We start from the raw sequence: 22,004 nt of genomic DNA, 5'->3' as shown, positions 1-22,004 counted from the left end.
AGGGACAGTTAGGAGTTGATTGGCCGGTGATAAAGTACAGGGTACTGCTTCATACATCTACCCAACAGTGACAAAAGTTTGATATAAGGAAAATATCAATGCATAATGCATGTCTATCGTTTGTCAATGTCTGACTGGGATGCAGTTATAATCCCGGCGGTCGGAATCCCGGCATGGGGGGTTAGCATTTACCACCCATGCGGAGACCCCCAGCACCCGGCGAAGCAGATCACAGGGACAGGCTCCTTTCAGAGCCTCTCTCCTTGTGTCTGCAGGTACATACTCATATTACAATGCAATCCTGGGCGATGAGATTCTGTCCAGATCTAATTGTATTTGCGATCTTACTTAAATGGGCCCCTTATTATCCAAGAGCAATCAACTGAAGAATGTTGATATTTGTAAACTGGGCATTTCTGAAGGCATGGTGCGAGGACAGAGGAGAGCAAATTGGCATTAAGATCTGACTACTTCAAGCGCAATGTGCCTCACCTGGCTGTTTTTCTCTATTTAGGGGTTGAACACAAAACATATTAAGTTCCAAAGGGCCAATGAAATGTTAGGCAGCTGTAAATAGTAACTAATAAGGTACCGTACAAAACAATAAGGCAATGACAATTTTTACAAAGAGGGAACAGATTTTTTTTTAAATATATAGCTTTCATTTATTCAATAACAGACAACGTTTCATTCAAATACATTAATATTAAAATATGTTCAAAAGGGAACCTTTATAAATTACAGCGATACTGCTAGAACAGAGGAATGTCAAGAAAATCACAGAAGGGGAAATGGGTCAAAAAAGCTCTGGTTGATTCATCCACTATGGTTCACTTAATGCAGGATGTACCGTATATGTAATATCCAATTTATGAATGATCTGTATCCATTTAGAATCATGAACGTCTGGCTAGTAATGCATGTGATTATTTATAAATGCAATGAACCTGTTTTCAGAAAGGTGAATGGCACGAGGGGATGCAAAAAATATGCCCTGTATGTGCCAGTGCAGGGGGATTATGTTTAATGAACGATGTGGATGAACTTCTTCCAGAGCCTTATACACAATGCTAGGCAGCTGTCTAATTCTGACTTTTTCAAAAGAGATTTGTACAACAGAAATGTTCCTTTACAGATGTTCAAGGGCTGTAGGGACTGGTGCCAACGGGGACAGAAACAAAAGGAAATTGTCAAAAAAACTAAAAAACATCAACAACAGATTTATAGAAAGAATCACAGATGAATACATAAAATACATAAAACCCGTCCATGTAACGCGAAGGTGCAAAATCAAATCCCAAACTGTTACAAAAGTAAATAAGAATTGAGGAATAGATAAGAAAGACAGTCAACCTGCAAAGGAGTGTCATCACAATATCATCACAAAATATTCTACTAAAGTATCAAAAAGGGTAAAATTTGGTCCACTGTATTTTGTACACAAAATGTAACAAAGTTTCAATATTGTTACCGAATTTCTGCTTCCTGGAGAATCCCTCCAATTGGGGATATCCAATTAACTGTGGTAAATGATAACTGCTAATTCACACCTTTAGCTGGCACCTACCGGGGATTCGCATAGCATAATCCCCGATCACCAGCCCTTAGAGCCACGATATCACATGGATTTGGGAATTTATCCCGGACACAATGTGTTGCAGCCCGCAAACGGGACATTTTTCATCTGAGAAAACAACAACAGATATAATTGGATAGCCCGTTAATGACCATCAGTCTAAGAGAGTGATATAATTTTTTGGGGATGAAAAATTTGCGCTGCAGATAAGATACCCCTATGTATTGCCTGTGCATGCAGTGTACACAGTGAACGTCATGAGAAATGTGCAACTTCCATGGTGCTTATGCTGTTCGCTCTGATCTTTTCCCAAATATTCACATATTTACAGCTATTGCATGATGTGCAGGTAATGTGGGGGCATCTGCAGATGGGAATGTTTTTGTTTTCAAATGACAGGTGTTCCTAGCTGAATAATGGCTGGGTGCATGGGAACATACGTATGCAACAATCTGCAATAACAATATTTTGCTAAGAAAGAATTCTAAGGAGCATATTTATGAAAATATACGGAGTGCCCAAAACAGTAAGAATCCTTATGGATGCAAATCATGGAATTTCTTGTTTTGGTCAAATGTAAGGGATTTAATCGCTGGGAAAGGGCTACAATAAGTGCCCATGTTGGAGATTAGGAAGAAGGACAGTGATCACAGCCACAATTACTTTACTTTCTATATATGGACCCCTTCTCACAGCTTCTATGCATGTACAGCATTATGTTTTTGATATATCACACTTTCAGTTTTGGTAGATCTAAGCGATACTTCAGTCTGCCCTTAGACATGGGAAAAAAAACCCAGCACTTTCCACATATTTTTTAATTGCAGAATGCAGTAATAATAATGATGTCTCATTGGCTACTGATCATATTGTCCTTAAACATGCATTTGTGTGTCTGAAAGTTGATTGGGATACTGCAGCATAGTAACAATAACTTTACCTACTAAGGGGGGTATTCAATCTCCTGCCGCTATTCCCGAAGGGGGAAATAACGGTGGGGCCCTATTCAATGCTGTCTTCCCCGACAGCATTGAACAGGGATCTCGGCAGAACCTGCCCGACTTTACAAGCAGTCGGGCACGTTTTGCTAAGAATGGCCGGGAAGTGACGAGCTCCCGGCCACAGCTTGACGATTTCCAACTGCATCTCGAGGCCATGCCCCCTTTTCGGTGCTCGGCAGGCTGGACATTGAATCCCGCCTGCCGAGCTGACGTTGACCTGGTCGAGAACGGGACCGGTTTACGGCTGTCAGGCTAACCCGACAGTCGTGACGCCAGATTGAATACCCCCTTAATACTAATCTTTAGATCATGTTCTCCTTTGAAGCAAAATAAGGAAGTACCAGCACATTTTGTGTACAACTTGGTCCTACTTAGCAAATGTTCGTTCTCCTAATCACAATAATTAAGCACCAACATCTTCCTCAGTGATAGACAATAAGAGAGGTTGTGGTACAAGCAAAATCACAGACAATAAATACCTGAAACATGAGGTATGAAGGTCCCTGCCCGTAGGAGCTTACAATCTAATCGAAACGCATCATAGGAAAGAAAGAAGAACAAATATGCGCTACACGGGAACAAAGTTGCCATTTTTGCACTTAAAGAAGCTAAGGCAACAGGTGGGGACCCAACCATTATGGTTTCCCTGCTTTCAAACACACTGTGCTTGACGGTTCTCCTACAGTCCTATTTCCAGTGACTGCAAAAGAAAAACATAATAGAACATTGATTGTCACAATCAGTCCTCTGGAAGCAAATACACTTTTCCTTAATTCTTATGTATTATTGTGTTTGTTGTAGTGACACCCCCAACAGCGATACCCTTGATGTTTCTAGAAAGAGGCATAATCCTTTCTCTCTGACGTCCAGCTATTTTTCTCCTTACTAATTAGCAGTATTGATCAGTAAGGAATGGCAGTGAGTGGCAGGTATAAAGTGGATCCATGAGTAAATATAACATTTGATGCAATCCCTGCAGGTAATTCAGATAGTTACAGTTATAAGTAAATTATAGCTCAGGTACAAATTTCCCATTAATGAAAGAGAATATATTAAATTCAGAAAGGTTTTAAAACAGTGACTGAAATGAATGTACTTTAAAGTTGACTTTTCACTGATATAGAGCATGTTCTAATTAATAAGGGCACAAAGATAAAATAGATATTACATAGCCTATCGGTGGTGTATGCATAATGTCCCCTGTTATTTATAACTGCTATGTTTAAACTCCATCTTCCTTTTTGAAAGTTACCCCCTAATGTCACTGTTGGTCCATGCAGATAAGACGGAGGATGCAAATTGAACAGGCAACAAAGTGAAATATTCCAATTTTATATTAAAGTTGCTTGTACCCCTGGTCCCGTTTATACTAAAGCTGAGTACTCACTATAAGATTACCTGTCCCAATGTATAGAAGCAAATAACAATTGCATATTTGCTCCCAAACACTGGAAAACAGACCAAGATAGACATACAGACAGATTGGTTAAATCCATTGGACTTAACCCCTTCATAATTGTTAACTTATTAACATGGTTTATTTTTCATTTCTAGAATTTTGTTTGGTGAAATTGCATAAAAACTCAGTATGTATGCAAATATTCAAATCAAATTTTAACAATTATTTTGCAGTTGAGGATCAGAGGGGATCGTTATGAAATCCTGGCGGTCAAAATCTCGACGCCGAAATCCCGACATGCGATAGGCCCAGTGCCTCGCTACGCTCGGCACCCTCATTTATTCTCCCTCTATGGGTGTCGTTGACACCCATAGAAGGACAAAGTGCCTGGATTTCAGCAGTCGGGATTATGGCGTCGGGATTTCGACCACCGGGATTCCGACCGCTGGGATACTGACTGCATCTACATTAAATTACTTGCATCCATTGTTTTGGAAGTTTTCCTGGTAATTAACTATGTTGGTCTAGATCAGGGGTCCTCAATGCACAGGTGATTTAATCTATTCTGCTGAGTTATGCTGGCCACACATCAGACCAACTTTCCTCTAACCATCCAACTAGTTGCTTGGATGTAATAAAAATATGGTAATGGTTGGGAGAAAAGGACAATCAGAAATGTGCTCACAAACAAAGGAAAATGGACAAAAACATTCAATCAAATTGTTTAAATCAAACAGGTTCAACTACAGTACCGTGTCTGAGAGACAGTTTTTGTCCTTTTCCAGATTTTGGGAGCAAATTTCTGAAGTAAATATTACATTTGCTCCCATCCAGTATCATATTTTTATTCCATGCAAGCAACTACTTGGATGGTTGGAGGAAAGTTGGTCTGATGTGTGGCCCAGCATTAGTAATGATCCCAACTGCATCCACAGACAGATATCCTGAAATGTTGACCTGTTAGGGGTATTTGATGGTTAAGGTTGAGAATCACTGATCCAGAGCAGTATTTCCCATCTCCAGTCATGAAGGACCTTTATCATTGCATGTTGTGTAATTCTCCTCTATTTCATAAGTGACATAATTAGCACCACCTGTGGATCTTATAAAATGTATTAGCCAGCAAAGAATACACCTATGCACCAACTAGATCATATGTAAAACATCTACAATTAGGAGTTCCTGAGGACTGGACTTTTGAAACACTGATCTTGAGCAGAGGTTTACAACTCAAGTCCTAAAGTACACCCAGCAGGTCATTTGTTCAGTACATTCATCTGTAGTAGCAGGTTGAATAATTAATGATATAGAAAAATAGATTAACTCACCTTTGCATTATTAAATAAATCCAGAAAACGTGACCTGTTGGGGTATGTGACTGGAATTGAGAAGCATTGGCCTAGAACTACGGGCATTTAAATAAGTCTGCTTTTTGTGAATTAAATCTACTAGTGATATGTTAACCGCTACTTTCTGGATGTACCCCCCCTCCCCCATTCTTACCAATGTTCCCCTTATTTTTTACTTCTGTACCCCATACAATACTGTCTTTCTAATAAAAAAAATTGATTGATGGAAAAAAAAAACTATAAATAAAATATTGTATTAAAAAAGTCTGCTTTTTAGTTTAACACACATACTTTTTGTTATAGATTTTAAAATTTTAGTAGAGTTACAAAAAATTTATATTTTCCATCAAGGAATTAATGTTGCTCTGTATTTTGAATACTACTTTATGAGTAAGAGATCAAATATATGGAGTCCAGGCAAGTGCAACTATAAGTTAACAATTCACTTTTGTTAAGTTGTTTTTATTGTAGCCATAATTTTCCAATAACTTGGTTGCTCTGCAGCAGAAAGCACTTTTTTCCCCCTAAAAAATATCCGTTTGACCGTAATCCTGACAGCAGATATGCCAGTGATGTCATCCCTTATCATTCTGCACAAATAATTCTAAAAGCAACAAATTTGCTCTAATTCAAGTTTACTTCACCTATAAGATTTTAAGGCAAAGTTTCTAATGTTGTATAGGATAAAACTATAAATATCGTATCTAAAACTCAATAATATTTTGTTGTAAAAATACATACAGGACTTCCTGTATGCTCAGAAATGTTTTTTTTTTTTTAAATTATTAGTCCAAGTATTTTAGTATTCATACTAAACCCGCTGAGAATTCGAAAAAGGATACTGCCTCTTGGCCAAGTCATATAAATATTTTAGTCATTTACAAATAACCACGAAACAGGAGGTTTCTCAAAGCTATTGTACACTTACAGCTTTGAACAAGTATATACACACAGCGGCAAGTGGAGAAGTGCTTGTTCACACAAGTGCCTCCAAGTGCCCACATACACTCACACTCATTCACACACAGGAAGTGACATCATGAGGTCTTCATTCCAAGAGAAGCATCCACTTCCTCTTCTATCTTTAGAGTGTGCCACTGAGCGATGGGCCTTCTGGGGTTAGCTAACATATCAGACCAGTGACGCAGCTCAGTCCCTGTAGCATTGCAGCCCACAAAGACCTTTCCAATAGCTTCATTCTTGCCCAACTTGTCATAATCGAGTACTGTAAGAACCACTTGCACTTTCTGTGAACAGAGGATAAAAATATACATAAAGTATATTAACAGTCAGTCTAATTGTTGGAATTGGGTAACTGCAAGATGGAGTTATGGTCACATTACACTGTGTTACAATGTGGGTGTGGTCAAGTATCAGTGAGCATGTGGTCATATCCCATGGGAACATGCTAAAGTATCCGAAGAGCTTGTCAGCCTGAATCCCTTTTAAAACCACTGAAAATAACTTTGTGTTACCTCTTGCACCATTGCCACTATATTATGTTACAATATAGGTTTTAATCCCTGCTTTAGCACAGATAAATTAATTAGTACCTCAGCTGTGGTAGGGGATAAGAATATAATTGTGAACAACATAACTGCACAATAAATTTATCTGGATAGAAAAAGTTTTCTATTGCAATCTAAAATTTGCAGTTGTACCCAAATTGTCAGTCCTGTTAGTCCTTTCTGACTGTAAGCCAAGGCTGCATTAGATGTCACCATGGGCCTTATTTTGGTTCATTCTTTCTGACAAAATCCTTCTTAGATGGACAAAACCATGTGCACTGCAGGGGGGGCAGATGTAACATGTGCAGAGAGAATTAGATTTGGGTGAGTAATTTTGTTTCTGTGCAGGGAAAATACTGACTGCTTTATTTTTACACTGCAATATAGATCTCACTTTGAAGTAAAACCCCACCCAAATCTAATTCTCTCTGCACAAGTAACACCTGCCCCACCTGCAGTGCACATGGTTTTGCCCATCTAAGAAGGATTTTGTCAGAAAGAATGAACCAAAATAAGGCCCCATGTAACGAAGCTTAAAAATTGAATTGTCATAAACATGGCACTGAATAAAAAATATTATAATTAAAGATAATTTACATAGTTTGTTCAGTTTATTAATATGAACTTAAAATTAGATTATAAAGAGTGAAAATTTTAGTTTTTTTTTTTATAAAAATGTTAAAAAAGCTTATGTCATTTGTAAAAAGCCCCGTGAATATTAATATTTTGAAATGTGTACTGCATCCAATTAAAACATCAAAACACAAATCCCACCCTATTGGGACTCCAACAGAAAATCATCGAGGTGCCTCCACTTTGCATTGTTCTAAAGGCTTAATTGAAATTCTAATAATCCCCTTAATAAGTATTTAAATGTTTTCTAACGCTACTTTTTACTTCAAGAGCTGATGTATAGTACTGTCTAATAATGCTAACTGTCCAATACCAATGCTTATTATCCAGCTTTCTGTGTAATCAGATGTTCCCCAAGCCACCCAAGCACACAGGTGGTTTTGGGGCAGCGACTGTGGTGTCCCTTTAGCTGTGATAAAAGGGATGTCGCATAACCCTGACTATGACCATGTGTAGATCCAAGGGAAGGAGTCAACTGCAACTAATTGGAAAATGTAGCTGGTACCCAGGGATAGAAGAAAAAATGTGCAGGTATACCTGCTCCTTTATAGAGTATCCCCCCCCCCAAAAAAAAAAAAAAAAACCTCAATAGTAAGAAAACATAGTAGATTAGAACATTAAAGTTTTTATTTTTAATATGTCAAAAGATGCAATTTTGCAGTATAAGTTCTGATTGCTCCTTCTGTTGTGCAAGTGCTTTTATTGGCCGTGTCTGAGAGTACAACATTTTTCACATTTTTGCCTGGGGGTGCTGGGTGGGTTGGGCTGGTTCCTTGCATAAAATCAAATATTCATGATTTGGTATCTGCCTAAAGCCAGGTACACACTAGATGATATGTTGTCTGATAGGGCTTGTCGGGCTGACATATAGGGCACATCATTCTTCTAGTGCTGGGGTAGCCAACTCCAGTCCTCGAGAGAAACCAACAGTTAAATGTTTTCCAGATCTCCTCACAGAATCACAAGTGAAGTAATTCGCGCCACCTGTGGATCTTTTAAAATGTGTCAGTGAGTAACTAATGCACATTTGCAGCCGTTAGGTAGTCTGGAAAATGTGAACTGTTGGTAGCTCTTGAGGACTGGAGTTGGCTACCACTGTTGTAGTGTGTTCCCTCTATGTCACTGATAAAGCACACTCTCTCGTGTCACCAGCAATATCTTTTGTCTGCCCTACGTCTGCCCTACATGCTCCACCCTCCCTTGCTGATGCAGTCTTCCCCATCTGGTTTCATTACTGACGATGCCAGGCTTTGTACATATCAGATAGTGTATACCCAGCACTGTAATACTGATCAGATTATGTAATAAATCATGAATACACATAATAAGAGTCATTAAATCTTTTGAAAAGTTACATTTATAAACGACCTTAAAAAAATATTGCATGTGGTGGCTCTGGGTACAAAGGTATGTTCACTAACATGTATCTCACCTGGATTTGCTCAAATGGAACTTCAAAGCTGAATGACTCGTTATAATAAGGATTTAATGTGTTTTTCTTAATTGTGGTCTTCTTCTTCTTGAGTCTCTTGCCATTCTGCATCAGATGAATCTTAACATATGGATCTAGTAAATATATGAAATAAGGGAAATTAAAACAACTGCCATAAACCCACACGAGTAGACCAAGTGAATGTAATGAGTGGAGACAGGATTATATGCAACAAAAAAAGTTTTAAATATGCATGCAAATATACATGAAAAATACTTAAAATATGCATGAAAAGTGTTAAAATATGGTACATTAAATAATAAAAAAGTAATGTTTAACTTATTTATTTAAAAATCAGCATACAATTAGTTGCAAATAAACCTCAAAAATAGGCCCACAGCATCTGCAGATGTCAGTATGCTGGCTGCTACAGCATACTGCAGTGTTCAAAGCTCTTCTTTCATCAAGTATATGGACCCTCATCTCCAGCGCCGATGGATCAAATGTCATCATAGCATGTGAGGGTGGCGCAGTGGAAGGCTTCCTCCCTGCGCCGCATACTCACTGTGACATGGCATTTCCTCCACGCCGCGTGATGTCACAACCCTTCTGCCCATCTCCTCTGCTGCACAAGTCTTTCTCTTGGGGTAAAGTCCCAGTCCAGGGGCAGGCAAAGGTTCAGGAGCTTCGTAATGGCATCCGCCTAGACTGACTTTTATCAACATGGATTGGCAGCCTAGAGCAGTGTCAGACATAGTGTACATCCAAGGTTCCCCACACTGCGCACATTCTTGCCCCAGCCTGCACACTCTACCACTACCTGGCCAGCAGCATCAGGGAAAAGCAGTGCTATGACCCGCATAAGTATATGCAAATATGCAAATGAATATAATCCTGTCTCTAGTAATGAGGTTTTAGAGCTATAGTCGTAATCAGCACTGTATACATATTTACGTAAAGATAGGCACATGTATGCCAACTGTGTGGTTGACGGGTAAATACCATTGCAAAACATACTGTATATTACCGAGTAGTGTCTGTAGTGTCTGATACTAGGGATCAGAGGGTATAAAAATGGGTTGGACAAGAGATTTCTTTTCAAGGTTGTCTCACAACCTGATATTAATCGGGCACTTGTTCTTTTTGTACAGTTACGAAGAAGATTGTTTTTAATGATCAATATTTTACTTTTAAGGGAGTTTAGTTTCTAGAACCAGAGGTAGGGCATTTCCCCCTTTAGAAAAAAATCTTCCAAGCAGCAATAGCTATTGCCTGGTGAAGCCATCGATAATCATCATCATCAGCTTTCAGGGTCACACCCTGTCTTCATGAGAAGGAAACAAAAAAGTGTGTGTGTGACCCCAAAATATTGAGAATATTGTCATGGTGTGCCGTTCTGAACCCCTTGTGTATAGGAGTTTCCAGTCTTAACCACTTGTGTATAGGACTTTCCAGTCTTAACCCCTTGTGTATAGGGGTTTCCAGTCTTAACCCCTTGTGTATAGGGGTTCTCAGTCTTAACTCCTTGTGTATAGGGGTTTCCAGTCTTAGCTTATTGTGTATAGGGGCTTCCAGTCTTAACTCCTTGTGTATAGTAGATTCCAGTCTTAACCCCTTGTGTATAGGAGATTCCAGTCTTAACCCCTTGTGTATAGGGGTTTCCTGTCTTAACCCCTTGTGTATATGAGTTTCCAGTCTTAACTCCTTGTGTATAGGGGGTTTCAGTCTTAACTTATTGTGTACAGCAGTTTCCAGTCTTAACTCCTTGTGTATAGGGGTTTCCAGTCTTAACTGATTGTGTATAGGGGCTTCCAGTCTTAACTCCTTGTGTATAGGGGCTTCCAGTCTTAACTTATTGTGTATAGCAGTTTCCAGTCTTAACTCCTTGTGTATAATAAGATTCCAGTCTTAACCCCTTGTGTATAGGGGTTTCCTGTCTTAACCCCTTGTGTATAGGAGTTTCCAGTCTTAACTCCTTGTGCATAGGGGGTTTCAGTCTTAACTTATTGTGTACAGCAGTTTCCAGTCTTAACTCCTTGTGTATAGGGGTTTCCAGTCTTAACTTATTGTGTCTAGGGGCTTCCAGTCTTAACTCCTTGTGTATAGGGGCTTCCAGTCTTAACTTATTGTGTATAGCAGTTTCCAGTCTTTACTCCTTGTGTATAGGAGTTCAGGGGCAAACGCAGGATTTTCAGAAGGGGGTTTCCAGAGGAGCGGAGCAAAGCCGGGTCAGTTAAAGTATTATAGATAGACCAAATGTATATAAATAATAATAATAATAAATATATATAGTGGAGTGGGGTTATTATTCATAATTTTCTGGTGGGAGGACAGCTTGCTTGACTGCAGATATCTCCAGTTCTCGAAAATATATTTCTTAGATTTTACTGGAATTAAAAACTAGAGAATCCCACCTACCAAATGGCATTGGGGACTAGGGGATCAGATTTCAGGAGGCAGAGCAATCTGCCAATGAGCATATAAAACTACATACCAGGTGTGTGGAGCTGGAGCAGTTACCAGCTGATATCTCTGGTTCTGGGAACAGTAGAGACAAGCTCCTAGTGTCCATCAAAGGGAGGGAGTCCCAGCTTTTGGAATATACTCTCAGAAAAACTCTATGTTGGACAGAACCTGAAATATCTGACTGGAAAAAGCAATTAACAGGCTTGAATGGGGATCAATGCTTTGAAATCAGATATCTCCGGTTCTCAAGGGCCGATTTTTTAAATTCTTATACCCATGGAAAGAGGGGACCCTCAACTTTCCACCTAAGGCCCTTAGACTCCTGGGGGGGTTTCTGGGTACTCAGAAACCCCCCCCTGCATGCACTACTGGGGTTTCCTGTCTTAACTTATTGTGTATAGGGGCTTCCAGTCTTAACCCCTTGTGTATAGGGGTTTCCTGTCTTAACCTATTGTGTATAGGGGCTTCCAGTCTTAACTCCTTGTGTATAGGGGTTTCGAGTATTAACTCCTTGTGTATAGGGGTTTCCAGTCTTAACTCCTTGTGTATAAGGGTTTCCAGTCTTAAACCTTTTGCTTATAGGGGTTTCCAGTATTTTGTTTTCTACAATAATCATGACATCACACCTATTTTGACAAATTCAGCTGGCACCCAAAGGGGCCACTAGGCAGTCGAAATCTTGATGTTGTATGATCTGCAATGTGAATCTGATATCTATGGTTTATGTACTTTAAGTTGTTCATGGGTGAAATACATTAATACATTATTTTCTCTATAGAGTCTATAATTTAAAAAAGTTATTTCTTTAAATGTAATAATTTTCTATTGGTTGGAAACAATTTAAGAAAGCTTGTTTATAATTGTCTTCTAGGATCAAATGAACATTATTCTGATCCACAGTCAGAGGGCCCTGAAAAGGTTCAGGTGCCATCACCTGTGGTGATGGCACCAGAACCATCACCTTTGGTGAAACACCTTTCTTATCAATTACCTAGCTCCCCACAGGTGATGGCAATCATACATGACCAGGGAAGTCCAGGAGCTGAGCATTTTCTTCCTCATGGAGAGGGTCAGGTACTGTAGGCAAGTATGACTATCCTATTGTCTTAATGTGATATACAATAGTATGAGTGGCATGAGAGTGTTATACAGAGGACCGGCTCTATCATTAGACAACTGCCTAGATATCCGAACTCATGATAGATTGACTCTAGGTCGACAGTTATGAGGCCGACAACTATTGGTCGACCTTTGGACCCATGTCATCCTTTTGACCATGTCATCCTTTTGACCCTGTCGACCTTTTGACCCTGTCAACCTTTTGACCCTGTCGACCATTAGTTGTCGACCATATAACTGTAGACATTGTAAATCTAATATTCCATAACCAGCTGCCTATAGCGCCAGGATTTTGGGGTGCCACCAAGTTGGTTTATCACCAAATTAAGGATTTTTATGAGGAAGTAATCCTTGCTGGACTTAATGCAGGTGGTAGCTGTGTAACGTCTAAGACGCCACCTCCACGCTTTCACTTGAGGGGCTGGAAAGTGGGTATGGGTGAAGAGTGGGGTTGTTGGGGGGCAGTAGATGTGCCTAGGGTGCCAGGAAGCCTTACACCGGCCCTGAGCATACAGTACACAATGGGGACAGCTCGGAGAGAGAGAGAGAGAGAGAGAGATAACATACCTGACAGTCCTCCTACATCCATCTTCTTCAGGTTTTTGGCCTCCAGCACTATCACAGTGAGCTTCCCTGCTGTGGGCACATATCGCAGAGAGAAGCAGATGTCCCCCAACTTCTCTTGCTGTAAAGAAGATATTGCAAACATTAGACACTGATCATGTGAGGTCTGGGGAGAATTAATCCTAAATAATATAGATAAAGTGGATAAAATGAAAAATATCCGCACTTACGGTACATAATATGCATAAGGACAGTCTAGGTATAAAAATGCAAGTAATTAGAAATGTGCAGTATGTAATTTCTTGTATTATTTGGTGTAAATGAAGATTTGTGGCAAAACTGACTGCTTTACAGAGGAATGAAATAAGTAATGCAATCTGTGACTTATGTTTTGAATTCCATGATATCCATTTGTATTCTATTTGTGTATTGCATTTCCCTGTATGAATAGGGGGTATTCAATTACCTTCAGAAATTTGTCAGATGACAAATCTGACTTCTCAGCAATTTTTGTCTGATCGTAATTATGGGGAAATTCGATTGTACCCTGTTTTTAGTGAATAATCCCACATATTGGCTGAAAACATATATGATCAGGGATAAAATCCTGGACCTATCAAATTATGCTTCCACAATCTCAAAAATGGGTAATTTATTGTGAAATTTTTTTCTCCTGCCTCGAGCAAGTGAAAAAAATCCACAATACTGCTGGCTCAAGGGGCTAATTGCATAGACCCCGGCTGATCAAATTTTGCCTCTCCCATCTCCAAGGCCCCATGTTCTCCACTATGGTAGAACTCTATGGGGGTATTCAATGCTGGACGATATTTCCGATTGTTGGAAATATCTGCCATTTTCGACAAGAATAGGTTGATTCAACCTATTCAATGTAATTTTTCGATCTTCTGACTTTTGGAAACATTCCGAAAGTTGAAAAAGACGTGGATGAGCAAATCTGCGTCTTTTTGGTCCAAAACAGACACTAATTCATCAGGTTAGCATCTGTTTCTGACAAAGCAGATCTGACTTTTAAACAAGTAGGAACTGCAGAAGCGAGTCCTGGAATATATGTCCAACTATCATAAATATCTTCCAGCATTTATTTAATACCCCCTATAGTTAGTGCCAATGGCTCTGCAGATGAAAATACTAATCTGCACTCATGTCTCAGCTGAAGCAATATAATGATACAGTAGCTATCTGAAATCAAAGGCCAAAAGTTTCTTATTGAGTACTTTAGAAAAAAAATACAAAATGAAATAAATTGTTTTTATATCATCCTTAGGTACAGTTATGTGGTGAGGGACAGGATTTGCTTCTGTTTGTCCACATATGTTATGATTGGAAGCCACTAGTGCTGGTTTAGCCTCTTACATTAATTATAAATAATTTTAATATGTCCTGGATCACCAACCCAGGGCACCCCTGCAAGTGCCCAGGGTGCCATGGCACACAGTTTGGGAACCACTGTCATATACGGAAACCCTTATCATAAGGCATAATTACATTTTATATAACTTTTTGTATGGGTTCTCTGATGCACTACGGCCCTTATTCAGATTTGATTGCAGTACAAATTTGTTCTCAAAATGAGCAAAACCATGTGCACTGCAGGTGGGGCAGATTTAACATGTATAGAGAGAGTTAGATTTGGGTGGGGTGTGTTGAAACTGAAATCTAAATTGCAGTATTTACCCTGCACAGAAACAAAATAACTCACACAAATCTAACTCTGTGTATACAGTACATGTTACATTTGCCTCACCTGCAGTGCACATGGTTTTGCCCATTTTGAGAACATATTTGTACTGCGATCCGATCTGAATAAGGGCCTATGTTTAGTTCCTGAGACTAGTGGACATTCAACTGACAAACCTTCACATTCTGAATCAGACCAGAATTTGACCCTGTGTCCAGTGGTGGGGGTTTTGTGGGAACAAATGGCTTTGTCAACTTTCACACTCGCTGAGCTTTTTGCTCCTGACAGGGAGGGCCGGGAGCGGGCAGGGGGCGGCAGCAGGGTTCCACCCAGGGTTTTATGGGTATCTCCATGAAAATGATGGGCGTTCACTTGAGGATGGGTCAATGCCTGCTCCGGGTGGGCTGCTGACGTAACCCTTGGGGTGGAATGATGACCATCAAATTAATTCTCTCTCCTTTGGATGCATACAAGGGGATGTGTTCTCGTATGCATCCCCTTGCCATGCTAGCGAGGGGGTGGTGGGAGAATTCAGCCGGGCAGCACTCAGCAGCACCTATTATGAGTGCGGGTAGGCAGCATGAAGAGCTGGTCCATGTTACACTTACACTGTGCACCGAGTCCAGCAGCCCTCTCTTACTTAGCGGAAGGACCCTTATGTGCCTGTCAGTTGTCATTAGGCATACAGGCAGCGGCACCATAAAACAAAGAGAGGCACCCATTTCCCCCAGCCCTCTGTACAACCCACGCGGTGCGCTTCATATAATTTATTCTAGTAGCTCCTGGCTGCCGCAGCCTGTCAGAGATTTTGACAGGCAGCGAGCAGCTCCCCAGGGTCCGCACTCTGGACTTCTGGATCCGCCCCTACCCATTTCTCCCTGTACCAGTCTATCTGCTGCGCCTGTCAATCTAATGATGAACATTCAGCCGCGCCGCCTCCCCTTCTTTTTTTCTGTCTATGAGGACAGTGTAGTTCTCAACACTCCGCCCCCTCTATCTCCTCCCCTCTTCTTTCATATCCTCTATCTCTCCCCTGTCTTTTCCCCGACCCTCCTTTAGGACTGGAGAATATTTAAAAAGCAAACGGGTGCAGAAGAAACAGTGTGTTTTATTATAAAGGTTTATAATATATCTTTTTAATTATGATATTTTTTTTTATATTGAGACACTTTTCAAATAATGGGGTGGGGTGGTGTGGGGTCTGTTTATGTATAGAAACTGGGTTACAGCTTGTAACCCTGAAGTGTGGAAATCACTATTTGGCAACATCCACATTTCTGCACATACTGGTGTGGGCATATGTATAGGCAGCGCTACAAGTGTCGGCAACTGGTGTGGGCATGTGGGCATGTATATAGGCAGCACTAATACCGTGGGCAACTGGTGTGGGCATATGTATAGGCAACGCTACTAGTGTCGGCAACTGGTGTGGGCATATGTACAGGCAGCACTACTACTGTCTACAACTGGTGTGGGCATATGTATAGGCAGCGATACTGTTGGCAACTGGTGTGGGCATGTATATAGGCAGCGTTAATACCATCGGCAACTGCTGTGGGCATAAGTATAGGCAGTGCTACTAAAATCAGAAACTGGTGTGGGCATATGTTTAGGCAGTGCTACTACCATCAGAAATTGGTGTGGGCATATATGCATAGGCAGCGCTACTAAAATCAGAAATTGGTGTAGGCATATGTATAGGCAGCGCTACTAAAATCAGAAATTGGTGTAGGCATATGTTCAGGCAGCGCTACTACCATCAGAAACTGGTGTGGGCATATATGCATAGGCAGTGCTACAACCGTCAGAAACTGGTGTGGGCATATATATAGGCAGTGCTACTATTGTCTGCAACTGGTGCAGTGCTACTGCTGTCGGCAACTGGTGTGGGCATATGTATAGGCAGTGCTACTACTGTCTGCAACTGGTGTGGGTGTTACGTATAAGCATCACTACTACTCTTGGCAACTGGTGTGGGCGTTACATATGATCAGCGCTACTACTGTTGGCAACTTTGAGCATTATGTATAAGCAGCGCAACTACTGTGGGCATATGCAGGAGTACTCACCCCTTCCCTACGAACCCACGCTCCTACATTTTGGCGCACGCATTTTGACCATATCCTTATTTTGACGATGGCAGCATAATGAATGACGGTATTTTCAACATGTCAGTATATTGACTGTCTACTGCTTGTTGGTATTTTGACTGTCCATAATTTGAATGTCGGGAAATCATACTGAACCCCATTCATGTGTAAAAATAGAATAATAGAATATTAATTTAATAGGGTATTCCCAAACATGGGATGTTGGTTTGCTTAGGAGCGTAACTATACAATAGATGCCTCCCCCCACTGAAAAAGCTTCAGTGGCAGTTTTCATTCATGCTGAATGATGACATTTAGGGGTATATTCAATGCTTTTTGCGAGCTGTGACAGCGAGCAGTGGTGACTGCTCGTTGTCACAGCTCGCATGGTCAGAGTTCAACTCCTGCACATGCCGTTTCTCCCTCACTAGGCTTTTGTAGTGAGTAGGAAATTGCGCGTTCGGCGGCTAGAACAGTGAGGCTCATGGCTAATTGCAGCATGCTCCCTGCATTAGCTGCGAGCCTCTCTGTTCGGAGGAATATATCGCCATTCTCTGACAGCGAAGATTCACTGAGAGTGTTGAATATGGTGCGGCGGTTAAATGGCGACGGTCGCTTGTTTTCCGTTTAACCCCCCTCGACAGGCATTGAATACGGGCCTAAGGGGTAAATTTACTAAAGCTTCTAAAACTTTTGAGAGGTGGTTTTGCACACAGCAACCAATCAGATTATATCTATCATTTTTCTATTACATCCTAAAAAATGATCGATAGAATCTAATTTGTTGCTATGGACTTTTCATTTTCGAAGCTTTAGTAAATTTACCCCTGAATTTGCACCTGAAAATCTGCGTGTAGCCACATTTAAGCACGTAGCACACTGCACCACTAGACCGTATCACACACAATGTTTCATTTACACTGTCAGGTACATATGGAGCAAGCTCCATCTTTGCAGGGGCTGGCGATTCCATTGGCAGCCCCCGTCGTGGTGATGGAGCTCCCCGCCGCCGTCCGCTGCCTCCCCTGCCACCACCAATGGTCCCCATCGCTGCCCCTCCCCCTAACCCTGCCCAACTTCCTGAAGCGGAGACGGGCAGGGTCCCGCCGCACAGCCACCGATAGACTGGGACGCTCGTGCGCGTGAGACACACGCATCCCATTCTGATGGAGTCCCTCTCTGCTGGTTCTCACCAGCAGGGACGGTCTGACGAGAGCTCCATCTGTATAACTAAAGCATACCTCCCAACTGTCCCACTTTCCGCGGGACCGTCCTGGTTTTCGGGACATTCCTGCATCCCGCCTGGGGCCGGCAGTGTCCGGCAGCGGGGGAGAGTGGGGTAGTTGGGAGTCTCCCCTGCACCTGATGAATAGATGATGTGCGCATATGCACACCGTCTATTCCAGCAGGCAGAGGTGCTGGGGGCATGGTCAACGGCTCACAGAGCCGCTGGTCATGCCCACCACAGTGTCAAATTTAGGGAACCGCCTTGCGGGAGTGAAGCAATTTATAGGCCACGCCCCTTGTTACCAGGCTATGACCCCATATTTCTGCCGTGTGTCTTTGGCACGTGCAAGAGTCCCTCCTACCATGCCTTTAAAGTTGGGAGGTATGACTAAAGTATGCAAATGATTGAAACAGTAATGGTGTAATTACTGTATATAGAGAGCTGGATGTCATGTATTTTCTTATAGTGTGCCAGAGCATAGATAATTTCTAAATTGTGCCAAGATATGAATCGTTTTCATGTTAATAAGTGATTTCCCAGCAGAAACAGAATTGCAGAAGATTATCTCCATTGGCAGTCACACGTACCAAGAAAGCTTTTGTGTGGGTATAATGGCATTTTTATAGCCTATCGATGGCATGTGACATTTATTATATTGATGTGACAATGCAAAATTAACATTTGCATTATTAACTGCTGCAGAAAATTAGACATGCGTTTAAAAAGACTACAATTCAACAACAAATATATCCCTACTGAGTTTAACCAATAGTCACAAAGGCCCTTATTCTGATCGGTGCCACCGGTTCCGAATATGCGGCCAGGACCGTGCGTCCTAAACTCCGCCTTCCATATGGATCGCCAACTTCGTCCGAACGCGGTAAGAAGCTGTCCGAACGGACCGCACGTATATTTCTCAGGAATACACCTCCTCCATCTCAGGGAACCTCCCCCATCATTCGATGGTCGCAGACCATCAAATGCAGGACCGAGTGGTCCGTCAGCTCCCGCAACCTCAGACCACACGGGCATTTCTCCGTGCAAAAGCAGGGATCTGGGCGGGCAGCTGACATCTGGCAATGGCATATGTCCGCCCCCTACACGTGCGTCACGGCCGCATTACCATACGTACGCCCAGCGTTTTCATGGGAACGCCCATGAAACGCGGGGTGTATGCATATGGTAATGAGCCCAAACAGCCCTTCACGCCCCTCTCCACCCCCTGTTCGTAGTGTACACATTTCATGCGGAATTTGGCCGTGCATTCCGCTCGCACATGCGCAGAGACGCCTCTGCACATGCGCAGACACAAAACATCGGCGGCACAAACGCACGCAGATATTACCGCACCAACCAGAATAAGGGCCAAAGTGAGGCAGCACTGTTATGCAGAGGAGTTGGCTTTTAAACTTTTAAACTTTTTATGACGCATATCTGCAAAAATATAACACTATCTCTCTCATTTTAATTACATTTCATTTTTTATTTTATCTCTCTCACTGCACTGGGCTTTCTAGCTTATGATAGGTTTTGGGGTGCCACACCCTGCACCTAGATATAGCTCTAGGGACCCCCAATATACAGAGAAGCCTTGACGTGGCTTGGGGGCATATCATACACCTGCGCAGGTATATGTAACCAATATCTCTGAATTCTATTATCATGTAGTGTTCAAGATTGGTTACTAATACCATTCAGTGTGCTGGGGGCACCAATGTCTTGTTTTACTTACTCAATATTAACCCCTCCCTTGCATGCACCTGAATGGTATTACTGAACTAATTTGAGCATCTACCACTATCTGTATGTAAATTGCCCATCACAACCTGGTCTGTTTGTGTGGCGATTTTTAGTAACTTTTTCCTGAATTCGCATCCCATTAAATTGGCAATTTGTATACTTTATAATGGGAAAACATCTGGATGCGAATTCTGGAGTGACTTAAAATCACTACTGCAGAATGTGTGAAATAGCTGCAAAAACTGTGAATTTTTTTAGGCACAATTGGCATACTCTAAATGTGCGATTTTCGGAAAACGTGCGAAAATGGCAGTTTTTTGCGATAAAACCCATAGTGTTCAAAGTTACAACAGGGTGGGGTAAATAAGAAAAAACTTGGAGCAAGTGCTCCTGATGAGGATAAACATATCAATGGATCTTAATATCATTCATATGCAGTATGTTTGCCTTTCAGGAAGATAAATTCGGATGACGTTGATGTTCTTTTAATCCGGAATTCCTCCATTCTAATCTAATAATTGGTTATCTTTAAAACTTACCGGTAAGTAAACCACTTCTCATAGTGCAATCAATGGGTATACAGTAGTTGCATGTGATCACAAAAACATTCTACTGTTAGTAAGTTCTCCGGTACTTGTGTATTATTACGGTGCCCACATTTTCCATCGTAGGGCATTGTACAACCAAAAAAATCGCGTCGCATCGCATGCGAAGTGATTGCATGCAATGCGACGTGATTGGACTCGATTTTTAATTGTACAGGCACCCAGATGCCTAATTACTATGTTAAATGCCCCCCCAGACCCGATTTTTGATTGTACACCCACCCTGATAAGTAATGACTATGTTAAATGCCCCCCCACCCCCCATTATTAACACCACTCCACTATCAACGCCAACCCGAAGCGTGGCGAGCACAGCGGTAAACGCCCTCCGACCTTTTCATACCCCCACTATCCACGTCAGCGTGGAGTTGATTTTATATAGTGTGGCGAGCACGAGGGGACGCGGATGACTTTACATATATTCTGCGTCCCCTCGCTGGGCACGCTGGGCTCGCCATGCTTCGGCTCAGTGGCTCGCTGCGCTCGCCACACTATCTAAAATCAACTCCACGCCGACGTGGATAGTGGGGATATGAAAAGGTCGGAGGCTGCGTACCGCCGCCCCTCGCGGGCTCGCTGCGCTCGCCACGCTTCCGGTTGGCGTTGATAGTGGGGTGGCGTTAACAATGGGGGGGGGGGGCATTTAACAAAGTCATTACCCATCAGGGTGGGTATACAATTAAAAATCGTGTCTGGGGGGGGCATTTAACATGGGAATAAGCCCAAATCGGGCATGATCACGTCGCATCGCATGCCATTATAATGGCATGCGATGCGACGCGATATTAAAATTGTATACGCAAGCCCAGGGAAGGGCTCAAATCGGGTCCCATCGCATACCTTAATTAGTGGCATGCGATGCGATGCGATGGGCGCCGTGATAATACACAAGTACCAGTTCTCTATACTATTTCCTGGGCTTCTCCAGGTCACTTTAACAGATACTGAACAGAAAAATAAACAAGGCATTAAAACCTTTACCTTAGTCACAGTTGTAGAAAAATACTATGAGGTGCTTGGACTTATCTAGGGAATGTTTTCACCTCCTTAAATTTCTGGATCTGCGACTGCTTGAACATAGAGCCCAATTCAGACCTGTTTGCTGTGTTGCAAATTTGCAGCACAAGTGATTATCAGATGACTGCGCATGCACGTGCCCTCCGTACGAAGACAACCAGCGAAGGCTAGCCTTCACCGACTGCTCGCTGGGTGATTGACACCCTTCAGAAGCGGTAGCCATGCATTTTCTGGGCATGCCATTGGGAGGGAGGGCCACTAATGTCATTAGCGGCCCCCTTCTTCCCACGTCCTTCACAGCGTCGGGTAAAGTCTAGACTTACTCAGTGCTGCAAACAGAGGGGAAAAACCATTCAATGGTGATTGATTCCAAGTGGTTTTCCCCTCATGCGAACGGCTGCAAAAGCATTTGCAGCCAGGCACATAGGCGGGATTATCACTCGGGCGGGGTGTGTATCGTGGCCACCTTGCCTCATGTCATTGTTTTTCTGCTGGTTTGGGGAATAATAAATTTAGGAGCGAAGGCAGATCACATGTTGACACCGTATAACATTATCTTATTGGCTACTGCCCCATTG

The 22,004-nt window shown here is 42.0% G+C and overlaps 1 protein-coding gene across 2 annotated transcripts in view; it reads right to left on the bottom strand.

Annotated features, from left to right (window-relative positions):
• Positions 1–645: 645 nt before the first annotated feature.
• The window catches only part of SYT5 (synaptotagmin 5), a 241,548-nt gene continuing 220,189 nt past the window's right edge, over positions 646–22,004 (bottom strand). For both annotated transcript variants that reach the window (XM_083162650.1, XM_083162651.1), the window contains 3 exons: positions 13,051–13,168; positions 8,899–9,032; positions 646–6,572 (listed from right to left, as the gene is read on the bottom strand). In XM_083162650.1, coding sequence (XP_083018776.1) covers positions 6,363–6,572; positions 8,899–9,032; positions 13,051–13,168 — 462 coding nt within the window. In that variant the 3' untranslated portion in view covers positions 646–6,362. The remainder of the gene's footprint in view (positions 6,573–8,898; positions 9,033–13,050; positions 13,169–22,004) is intronic.

The sequence above is a fragment of the Crinia signifera genome, chromosome 19 (assembly GCF_055691185.1).
Source record: "Crinia signifera chromosome 19, ASM5569118v1, whole genome shotgun sequence".
Taxonomy (NCBI): domain Eukaryota; kingdom Metazoa; phylum Chordata; class Amphibia; order Anura; family Myobatrachidae; genus Crinia; species Crinia signifera.
The sequence above is the reverse complement of the archived record's forward strand: the minus strand, read 5'-3'. Positions and strand labels throughout refer to the sequence as shown.